This window comes from Miniopterus natalensis, chromosome 19 (assembly GCF_054644295.1).
Source record: "Miniopterus natalensis isolate mMinNat1 chromosome 19, mMinNat1.hap1, whole genome shotgun sequence".
NCBI classification, from domain to species: domain Eukaryota; kingdom Metazoa; phylum Chordata; class Mammalia; order Chiroptera; family Miniopteridae; genus Miniopterus; species Miniopterus natalensis.
Window position 1 is genome coordinate 11,804,378 of NC_142099.1, and position 11,421 is coordinate 11,815,798.

General features: G+C 40.2%; 1 protein-coding gene and 1 pseudogene across 1 annotated transcript; one reads left to right on the forward strand and one right to left on the reverse strand.

Moving 5' to 3' along the window:
• Nucleotides 1–838: 838 nt before the first annotated feature.
• Nucleotides 839–1,064, reverse strand: CTXND2 (cortexin domain containing 2). The gene is given in 2 exon segments (XM_087827901.1): nt 839–870; nt 873–1,064. Coding segments are annotated over 2 exon segments (165 nt in total). The 5' UTR covers nt 1,006–1,064.
• A 587-nt stretch (nt 1,065–1,651) lies between these two features.
• On the forward strand, nt 1,652–3,629 carry LOC107539099 (large ribosomal subunit protein uL4 pseudogene; annotated as a pseudogene).
• The last annotated feature ends 7,792 nt before the right edge of the window (nt 3,630–11,421 follow it).

Sequence of the window (11,421 nt, forward strand, 5' to 3'; positions counted from 1 at the left end):
TTTTATGACTGAGTAATAGTCCATTGTATATATGTACCACCGCTTCTTTATCCACTCACCTACTGATGCGTAACTTGGGCTGCTTCCATATCTTGGCTGTTGTAAATAATGCTGCAATGAACATAGGGGTGCATATCTCTTTTTGAATTAGTTTTTTGGGTTTCTTCAGATAAATACCCAGAAGTGGAATTGCTGGGTCATAAGGCAGTTCCATTTTTAATTTCTAGAGGACCCTCCATACTGTTTCCCATAGTGGCTGCACCAATTTGCATTCCCACCAACAGTGCACGAGGGTTCCCTTTTCTCCACATTCTCGCCGACACTTACTTGTTGATCTAGTGATGGCAGCGATTCTGACAGATGTGAGGTGATATCTCACTGTGGTTTTGATTTGCATCTCCCTGATAATTAGTGACCTTGAGCATCTTTTCATATGTCTCTTGGCCATCTGCATGTCCTCTTTGGAGAAGTGTCTATTCAGATCCTCTACCCATTTTTAAATTGGATTTTTTTGGTGTTGATTTCTTTATAAATTTTGGGTAATAATCCCTTATTGAATTTATCATTGTCAGGCACCCATGGCCTTATTTTAATCGATGAGTTCAACCTGTCTCTGACCTGCTTTTGTAACCATTTCCCTGAACAGGAACAATGCAAAGTGGCTTAAGTGTCATCCTTTTTATTATTCGCAGGTCACCCTCATGTGCCTATCGTGGAATGCAAGAGTGAGAGGGCTGAGAAGTAGGGAGGCGAAATAATGCAAAATCTGGATCACAGTCCTTTGTATAGAAGATTTCAAATCTCCTGTGAGGAGGAGTCTGCCAGGCTTTTTCATAATTCAGCTAAGAGATGGTTCTGTGGTTGTGAACTAGCCTCATAGGGATTCTTCACCAACTTGGCACACCGAAAAATCATCACCATTAGGAAAAGAAACAGAAGAACAACAAAGGCAATGGCAAAGCCTTTGTCTACATCGACAGCGCTGGGTAGGCTTGAGTCACCCATGGGAACACCCCTGTTTACCCTGTCCAGCTGCAGCTACCTCCTCAGGCATATCTTCAGAGTTGTCGTATTCCTACACAAGACAGGATAGAACAAGGTTATTGGTTTGCATGTATATGTATGTGTTTTCTCCCCCCTCCCTTTTTTCTTTTAAAATATGTCTTTATTGATTTCAGAGAGAGGACGAGAGAGAGAGAGAGAGAGAGAGAGAAAGAGAGAGAGAGAGAGAAACAGCAATGATGAGTCATTGACTGGCTGCCTCCTGCACGCCTCCTACTGGGGACCAAGCCTGAAATCCAGGCATGTACCTTGACCAGAGTGGAATCAGCAACATCTTGGTGCATGGGACAGTGCTCAATCACTACGCCACACCTGCTGGACTGTCTTCAAACTTCTTTTTTAATCATCACCTGAGGATATTTTTTCCATTGCTTTTCAGAGAGAGTGGAAGGGAGAGAGAGAAAGAGAGAAACGTGGATGTGAGAGAGACACATTGATTGGTTGTCTCCCATACGAGCCTGCAACCAAGGTACATACCCTTGACCAGAACTGAACCCAAGACCCTTCAGTCCGAGGGCCCACACTCCAACCACTGAGCAAACCAGCTAGGGCTGTCTTCAAACTTCTTAATGGGGCTTCAAGGCTTTCCATGATTGGGTGTACCTTGCATTGCCACTCTCTCTCTTGTACTTTTTGACCCAGCAGTTCTGGACTTCTCACAGTTCTAAGAGTTTTGAATGACCCTCCTTTGTCTCCAAGTCTTGTCTATGAACATTGTCTTTGCAATAATCCCCTCTTTCTCTATCTAACTTTTAGGCCTTAGTTTAAGTGTTAATTTCCCAGGGAGATATTCTAGTAACATTCACTATAGTGTATGATAATTACTTTAGTGTCTGCTTCTTGGGTAAAATAGTAATCCTACACGAGAATAGGGACCATATCTAATTACTTTGTTTTTTATCCTAAAATTCTAGGATGTATTAAATGTTTCATAAACATCTGTTCGATGAATAAATGTAGCACTACACTTTGCTGAAGTGGGCATGTAAAAATGTTTGTTGAATGAATGAATGACTCTGAGAATATGGCATTGAATTAAGATAGGAGAAAACTATTGGTGATTTAAAAGAGTGTCAGGAGTGTGGCCTTCTCTCCATGGCATCGCCTGTGCTCGTCCACTGATATCAGTGTACTCTGAAAACGAGAGTCATCTGGCAAAAATGTCACTTTGCCTGCTGTTCAAGGCTCCCATTCGACCAGATATTGTGAGCTTTGTTCACACCAACTTGCACAAAAACAATAGAGAGCCCTCAGAGTGAGTTGGCAGGTCATCAACCAGTGCTGAGTCTTGGGGTACTGGCAGAGCTGTGGCTCAAATTCCCAGAGTTCGAGGTGGTGAAATTCATTGTTCTGGCCAGGGCACACTTGGAAATATGTGTCGTGGGGCCGCATGTTTGCACCAACCAAAACCTGGCACTGTTGGCACCGCAGAGGGAACACACCACTGAAACGGTATGTCATTGGCTCTGTGCTGGCTGCGTCAGTCTTACCAGCACTGGTCATGTCTAAAGGTCATTGTACTGAGGAAGTTCCTGAACCTCATTTGGTGATTGCAGATAAAGCTGAAGGCTACAAGAAAACCAAGGCTTTTTGCTTAAGAAACTTAAGGCCTGCCCAGCCAGTGTGGCTTAATGGTTGAGTGTCAACCCAGGAACCAAAAGGTCACTGGTTTGATTCCCAGTCAGGGCTCATGCCTGGGTTGTGGGCTCGATCCCCAGTAGGGGGCGTGCAGGAGGCAGACAATTGATGCTTCTCTTTCATTGATGTTTCTCTCTCTCTATCCCTCTCCCTTCCTCTCTCTCTAAAAATCAGTGAAAACATTTTAAAAATGCAAAAAAAGAAAAAGAAACTTAAGGCCTGGAATGATATAAAAAAAGTCTCTGCCTCTCAGAGAAGGAGAGCTGGCAAGGACAAAGTGAGAAACAGTCATTGTATCCAGAGCAGGGGACCTTGCATCATCTATAATGAGACAATGGTATCATCAAAGTCTTCAGAAACATCCCTGGAATTACTCAACTTAATGTAAGCAAACTGAACATTTTGAAATTTGCTTCTGGTGGGCATGTGGGCCGTTTCTGCATTTGGACTGAAAATGTTTTCTGCAAGTTAGGTGATCTGTGTGGCACCTGGCGTAAAGCTGCCTCCCTTAAGGGTAACCACAACCTTCCCACACACAGACCTGAGCAGAATCTTGAAAAGCCCAGAGATCCAAAGAGCCCTCGGAGCACCACGCAAGAAGATTCATCGCAGAGACCTGCAGAAGAATCTGCTGAAAAATCGTGTTGAAGCTAAACCTGTATGAAAAGACCGTGTGTCGGAACACCATTCCTCACCAGGCCAAGAATCACAGGCTCTGGGTGGATGAAGCAGCAGCAGCACTAGAAGCCAAATCAGATGAGAAAGGAGCCTGTGGTAGGGATGGAAGGAAAGAAGGCTGTTGGCGTTAAGAAGCAGAAGAAGCCTTTGTGGGGAAAAAGGCTGCAGCTACCGAGAAGCCAGCAGCTGAGAAGCAGCCTGCAGAAAAGAAACCCACCACAGAAGAAAAGAAGCCTGCGGCATACGCTTAAATCTGTTTATTCCATAAAGGTCAAATCACTTTGGACAGCTAATTTTGAATAAAAATATGATCAAAGGCAGTGAAGGAAAAAAAAAGAAGAGCGTCAGCAGATTGGTAAACAATATCCAGATGTTAGTGGATTAAACAGGAACAGGCAGTGAGAAAATGAAGACACTAAGATTTTAAATCATTTATGAGGAGTTCAACTAGGAAAGAAAAGAAAGAATAGCAGCTAAATGTTTATTACAGAATCTAGCGAGAGATTCCTTTTATTTTCATTGTTGAAAGTATTACAGATGTCTCCCCTTCTCCTCCATTGGCCCCCTTTACCTACCTCCTGCTCCCTCCCCGGGCCTTCCCTGCAATATTGTCTGTCCATGCGCTATGCATATATGCATATAAGTTCATTGGTTAATGAGAGATTCCTTTTCAAAGGCAGAATAGGAATGTATGGGGAGGATGCATTTGGGTGCAAGTGACAGAAAAATCCACTTAAGTGAGATTAAATAATACACGGAATTTATTGACTTATGAGGGTGAAGTTCAAAGTAAGGCTAACTTTAGGCATGGTTGAATCTAGAGAGTCAAGGTGTTATCAGGGTTCTGCCTTTATATGTGTATGATTTTTCTCAACCCCACCTTTCTTCTATGTTGATGTTATACTCAGGCTGGCTTCCCTGTGGTAGCAAGAATGGCTCCAGCAAATCCAGACCTCACATATTCCCTCTTCCTCACATATCTCCTTCTCCCCAATTCCACAGGAAGAAAGAACACTTTTATATCAGTCAGGATTCTTGTTTGCAAGCAACAGAAACAGAGACTCCCTTACTTAAGCAGAGAAGGTATTTATTATAGAGAGATCAGGTAGCTTCCAGAATCAAGTAAAAGGAGAACTGATCTTATAAAACTGGCAGAAACCATGAGAGGCCAGGCATTGGGAACCACAGCCAAGGGCAGCACAGGAAAAGTCTGGTTAGGGCACCGTTGGCACTGGACACTACCACAACCGGACACTGCTGTTGCTGAGCACTGCTGCTGTTGTCATTGGATACTGCTCCTTCTGCCATGCCCGAATTATAAATTGTGTCATCTTTGTCTCACTCAGCATTCCGGTTCCTGGCTGGAGCATCCTACTGGTCAAGGCTGAGTCACGCATCAGCACCTTAGCCACCAGTCTTGGTAGGGATGAAAGAGGGAATACTTGGTTTATCTAGACTTCTATAGTGGGAATGAGATTCTGTCTCTTATAGACTCACATAAAGAAGGATTTCCTTCAAAAAGAAAGGGGTTTTGGATGTAGGGCAGACAAAAAAAATGACATCTATTTTTTGGCCTTTGGCTGCAATAGGCTGTTTATAAGAAAATCACCTAAAATTTAAAGGCATGGAAAGATTAAAAGGAAAAGGTATTTTTAAAAGTACACTGTGTAAATGCTAACCAAAAGAAGACTGAGGTGCTATATTAATATCAGGCAAAATAGACTTTAAGGCAAAAAGCATTATTAGGGATAGAGAGAATTAATAGATTATAACAAAGGGTAAAATTCAATGGGAAGATATAACAGTTCTAAATTGTATGCACTTAGGGAAGTGGGGGAGGTAAAAGAGGGTAAAGGGGAGATAAATGGTGATAAAAGAAGACTTGACTTTGGGTGGTAAATACAAAATACAATATACAGATGATTTATTATAGAATTGTACACCTGAAACCTATATAATTTTATTACCCAATGTTATCCCCAATAAATTCAATAAAAAAATTTAAAAGTATTAAGAAAAGAAGAATAATCTAAAATCAATAATTTAAGCTTCCACTTTGGAAAACTAGAAGAAAGAAGAGCAAATTAAATTCAAAGTAAACAGACCACATTTGGCAGACAAAGGTGGGGCTCTCTGATCCCTCAAAAAAGGGGATAAATTGCAAGGTTAAGTTGTGCTTTTAACAGACTGGAATAAAAAAGGTCCAAAGTGAAATTCAAAGGAAATATTACACATAAAATATCCAAAAATGTTCTAAAATGATTGGTACACTAATCAGCAGAATCAGAAACCAAACAGAATTTAACTGTGAGCAGCTGGAATATATATGAAATGATGAAAAAAAAAAACCTGGGGGTTTTTCCTAAGATCCTTATACAGTTTAGCTTTACTTGCATAGTAATTAATAAATGTTCAATTGGTGCTAATCCTCCCAAAAACAAACAAATAAACAAACCCAAATTGCATACACCTAATAAAACAGCCTTAAGATAAGTGAGAAAACAATAGGACTGCAGGGAGAAATTGATTTTAAAATGCCATTAAAATGGATAGTCAAAACATTTTCTCAATTATTGGTAGGTCAACTAGGCAAAAATTAGTGAAGATGTAAAATATTTGAATAATACAATTAACAAACTTGAATTATTGAAAACCTATGGAACCCTGCATCCCACACTTAGCAAATCCATACTTTCCCATGTATTGTTTAATCTAGTTTGAATTTTTTTTTTTTGGTCATGTGAAACTAAAAGCATTCTAATTTCATGTATTAAACCCCTTTTTACTAAAAATAGTGAGAATGGTTTCTGTTCTTTGCAAATAAACCTCGATGGATGCAAATACCAAGTTGAGTTTATCCCAGGAGTGCAGTGCAGTTTACATTGGAAAATCTGTAAATGACATATATATATGTATGTATACACACAGATTAAAAGAGAAAAAACACACACATAAGAACATCTTAATGGTTGCAGAAAAAGCATTTGATAAAATTGAATACTAATATTAAACACCTGTGTTAATATTTTTAGCAAAATAAGGATAGAAAGGAACAGCTTTAACCTGATAAAGGGCATCAACCAAAAATGTATAGCCAACACCTCACATAATGGTCAAAAGTTGAAAGACTTCCCTTTTAAAATCAGGAACAAGACAAATATGTTACTATCTTTATATTTATTCAACATGGTTCCGGAGGTTCTAGCAGTCCTAAATAGGTGTAAGGATTTAAAAAGAAGAAACAAAAATGTTCATTATCCACAGATGTCATCACCCACTGAGTAATCTAGAGAAAACATGAAAAATAAGCAGAGTTTAACAAGGTGACTGAATAACATACATGAGACAATTGCATTTCTAAATGCCAACAACAGACAATAAGAAAATGCAATTTTAAAAAAGGCAAAATTGTCCAGCTGGTGTGGCTCAGTGGATTGAGCATTGTCTCATGCACCAAGAGGTCACTGGTTCAGTTCTGGTCAGGGCTACATGCCCCCTGTTGCAGACTCAATCCCCAGTAGGGGGCGTGCAGGAGGCGGCCAATCAAATCACTCTTTCTCATCGATGTTTTCATCTCTCTCTAAAAATCAATAAAAACAAATTTTTTTAAAAGGCATTATTGGCCCTGGCTGGGTTGCTCAGTTGGTTAGAGAATTGACCCCATATGCCAAGGCTGTGGGTGAGATCCTGGGTCAGGGCACATACAAGAATCAACCAGTGAATGCATAAATAAGTGAAACAACAAATCAATGTTTCTCTCTCTCTCCCTTCCTCTCTCCCTCTCTCCCTTCCTTTCTCTCTCTAAAAATCACTAAATAAAAATTTTTAAAAAGGTCATCATTTACAATAGCATAAAATATATAAAGTATTTAAAAATAAATCTAACAAAAGCTGAGCAGGACCTTTTTGGAAGAAATTATCCAATTTTACTGAAAGTCATTGAAGAACACCTAAAGTAAATGGAGGGATACATCATGTTTATGGGTTCAACATGGTAAAGTTGTTAGATGGAATGAAATTCTATCAAAATCCTATCAGAGTTTTTAGGGAAAACTGATGAACTGATTTTCTTAAGTGTCAATGGGAGCTCATAGGCCCAAGAAAAAATACATTTGGAAGAAAAAGAATAGGGTGGGGAGATTTCCCATATCAATGATCAAGGTTTATTGTAGAGCTATAGTATTTTTGACAGTGGGGTATGTGTGGTTCCTATGAAGAGCCAAAGGGCTCATTAGAAACTCCTGCTTGTCCATGCAATTCTTGATTTTGGAAGGGCAAAGGGCATTCTTTGCAGATAAGTCAACCCACAATAAGAACAATTTAATGGCGATCACGAAATGTAATACAGTGGTGAATAACATGGATTCTGGAGCCAATTCATCTGGATTTGGATCCTGGCTCTAATAAAGCTTGGTGATCCTGAGCAAGTTATTTAACCTTTCTGAGTCTTGGTTTCCTCATCTGTAACATGAGGATGATATATAAGAATCCTATGAGGTAGATGTTGAACTTAAATAAGTAAATGCATGTAGAACACATAGAATAGTACCTGGTACATACCATCTGCTCTGCAAGTGTTTGCTTTTATTACCCTCCTTAGGTTTACTATGCTTCTCATTTCTTTCACCTTTTCTCTTGCTATGGAGCATCTGAAAGTTAATGCCATTTCAATTTTTCATTCAGTGGGGCTCTGGAGCACACTCTTTATATGTCACAGTTGTGCAGTATTAAAAGTGTCTAACATCAACAGCAAAGGGAAACTAAGAAGGCCTGAAGCCCATAATTCAAAGTACTGACCACTACTCTGGGTTTCAGTTCATTTGGTGTTAGGAATGTAATAGATATTCAGTGTGATATGACTTGAAGAAAGGATTCCAATTTTTAGCTCAGGCTGTGTGTCTCCCGAATTTCCTGTCGAAGCACATCTTTAAGATGATTAGGAATCAGCCTTCTAGCCATCCGTTTTGTCTCTAACTAGAGATTTTCCTGGTGAAAAATTCACCCTAAGGGAGACAGTCTGGGCTCCTGGGTCTGACTAGAGTCAGAGGAGATAGAAGATTCTGACAATACATAACCTGTGAGACAAAGTGTTCTTTGACCCACTTCCCCTGAGCTTACTCAGACCCGAGTCCTAGGGCATGGGACATCAAGAGATACTCCTTTATAGTGGCCCCTGTCACTTTATTTTACCTACAGACTTGTGTGGTTTGGGAAATAGAGATTACAAATGGGTGTCCCTCTATTACTTTTGAACTCCATCAACTTTAAATTTAATTTAAACGCATCATTTACCATTTAATAAGCACAGCACAAAACCTAGGTCCTGACGGCATAGAAGGAACAGTGATGGAAACAATAAAGCAGGGGACCCTTTTGGGAAGTTCTGCTTAATTCAGTATGGTGGAACTCACAATACATGAAGGTGAAAGGTATAAAATCACAGAATCTCATAGTTGGAAGGAACCATTAAAAGTCATCTGGTGCAACAGCCTCCTGATCATTTCTGAAAAGCCTCTGCTTTGACTGTTTAAGTGATTTCCCCAGTTGCCTTCATGGGCTTAGGAAGTGACTATTTCCTAAGGTCCATTCTTTAAAAGTAGTCTTTACATTGAGCCAAATCTGCCTCCTTAGCACTGCTCTACTTTTAACTTAGGACCATATAGGGCAGCACATATCTTTTGCATACACAAGAATTTTATGCTTCCAGGCCTACGGGAACCACTGAAGGATTTTGAACAGACAAATGCCTTGAGAGCAGGGGCTGTATCTTACTGTGTATCCCACTGACTCTGACTGGTATGTAAGCTCTACGTGTTGTCTGTCACGTTCATAGCATAGCTTTGGGGCCTAGGGCAGGGTTGGTGAACCTACATGAATGAATTAGTATCTCTGTCAGAGCCTGGCACATTGTGCATACACAATTTATGCTTGTTGAATGAAGGACAGTAAATAATCAAGGCAAATAGGAAGGTAAATAAGCCATACTTTAAGATGATAACTGATAACAGTATGTAAAAGGTATTGGAGACAGGAAATAAGACACACCATAGGTTGGAAAACAGTGAGAAAGGCTTGTAGCAGTCTGAACAAGGGGTAACAAAGAGTATAAACTGGCGTAACTGAATGTGTAACAAAAAAGGAAGGAATGGATGTGAGATTGTAAAAGAGGATTTGACAAGATTTATAAATTAAATGGACATATAGTGGGAGGAAGATAGGAGTGATAAAGAAAACTCAGGGACTTATGCCATGTACATTCTTGGCTGTTATTTTCATATGCAGGAATCAGATCCAGGTTTTACAGGGCCTGAAGTTTATACAAGTTGCGGGCTCTCTTTAAGAAAAAGAATACTAGCCCAGCCTCTGTGGCTCAGCGGTTGAGCATCCACCTATGATCCAGGAGATCAAAGTTTGATTGCTGGTCAGGGCATACGCCCTGGTTGTGGGCTCGATCCCTAGTTGGGGGCATGCAACAGGCAGCCGATCAATGACTCTCATCATTGATGTTTCTCTCTCTCTCCCCCCTTCTTCTCTCTGAAATCAATAAAGATATATTAAAAAAAGAATACTAGATTTTGAATACAAAACTAAATTAAAGGTTTTACCTTAGAATGACAAAAAAAGAGAAAAAAAATCACAACAAATTATTGGAGCCTTGGATATTCTTACCTTTCTTCTGAGACCTCTTGGGCAAAAAAATGTTTCTTGACAGATACAAATGACAGATAAAATAGTAGATCCAAAATTTGTTTTCCAAAGAGAAGACCTGTTCCTAGAATTTTTTTTAGTAGCTCTAAAGGTTGCTGTTTTGTTTGAGATGAATAGCAGCCCTGCTCAGGACTAAAGTAGGGAAAAGGAGGTTGGGCATCAATCTATTGGTTTACGTAAAATTTGGTCCTGCTAAAGTAGGAAACAGAATAATAGCATTTGCAAATCTGCAGCAAAGTCAGTTCCTCTTTTACGCAACACTTCCGAGAAAGATTGATCACTTCTTCCTTTCCTTGTGTTCCCTTCCCAAATCACTTTTTCTCCATCTGAAGTACCTTATGTTTCTTAGGCAAACAAAACAACTTAAAAAAAAGAACCAACTTTTCTTCCCTGGCCATAACTTTAGTTTAAAGGGAGAGGGGATGATGAAGCAACATAGTAAATGAAGCTTTCCTACTATAATCCTCAAAACAAAGACACCCTGTAGCTAATAGGACCAATAGAAGCCCTCCCTGCCCCCTCACTTGTCTCAAAACAAGACTATGCCTAAGACATCCTCTCTCAGACGAAAGTTTCAGTCCCTCCCCCCAAAAAAACCTCTAAGGGGGAAAAAAAAAGTTCTTTATTTCCCTCAGGTATTTCCCTAGCATTTCCCAAGGTTGTAGAAATGTGCTATTAAACCTAGAAGAATCGTTGGAATTATTCTGGTAAAAAGTTCACCAGGAAGGCAATATGGGTAGTTATTTACCTTTTGAGAGAATGACATTCAAGGCTGGCTGTCTGTACAGCAGTCTCCTCCTACTCAAGTGCGTCTCTTGGCAGCCCCTCCTCTTCGGTGAACCCCCTTACAGAAGGAGAGTGTCTAGTAGCTTTCTCCCTTCACCACTCCCCCAGAGAAGCTTCATGAACAGTTCAACCAAAACAGGATCAAGTTTCAGACACTCCCACAGTGAGTGAGAAAATGATCCCACGAGATTAAATTGGAGCCTAGATCAGTGGAAGAATATTTCCACAACTCTGCCAGGGCTGGGGCAGCCAAGGTTAATAGCTCCACTGATACCTTCTAAGTAGGATCACATGAGTGGTAGAAGATGGGTTAGTAGCCAGCTTTCTGGTCTACTCAGTGGTTCTCTGGATTGGTAGTATCACCTGGAAAATTGTTAGAGCTGCAGTTCTTGGACCCCCATGTCAACCTTAACCAATCAGAAACTTTGGATGTGTTGGCATCAGTGTTTTAACCAATTCCTCCGGGTGACCGTGATGTATGCTCAAGTTTGAGAACTACTTGTCAACGAGATCAGTGAAGCTCTAAAATTTCTCCTGTTCCTCAAAAAG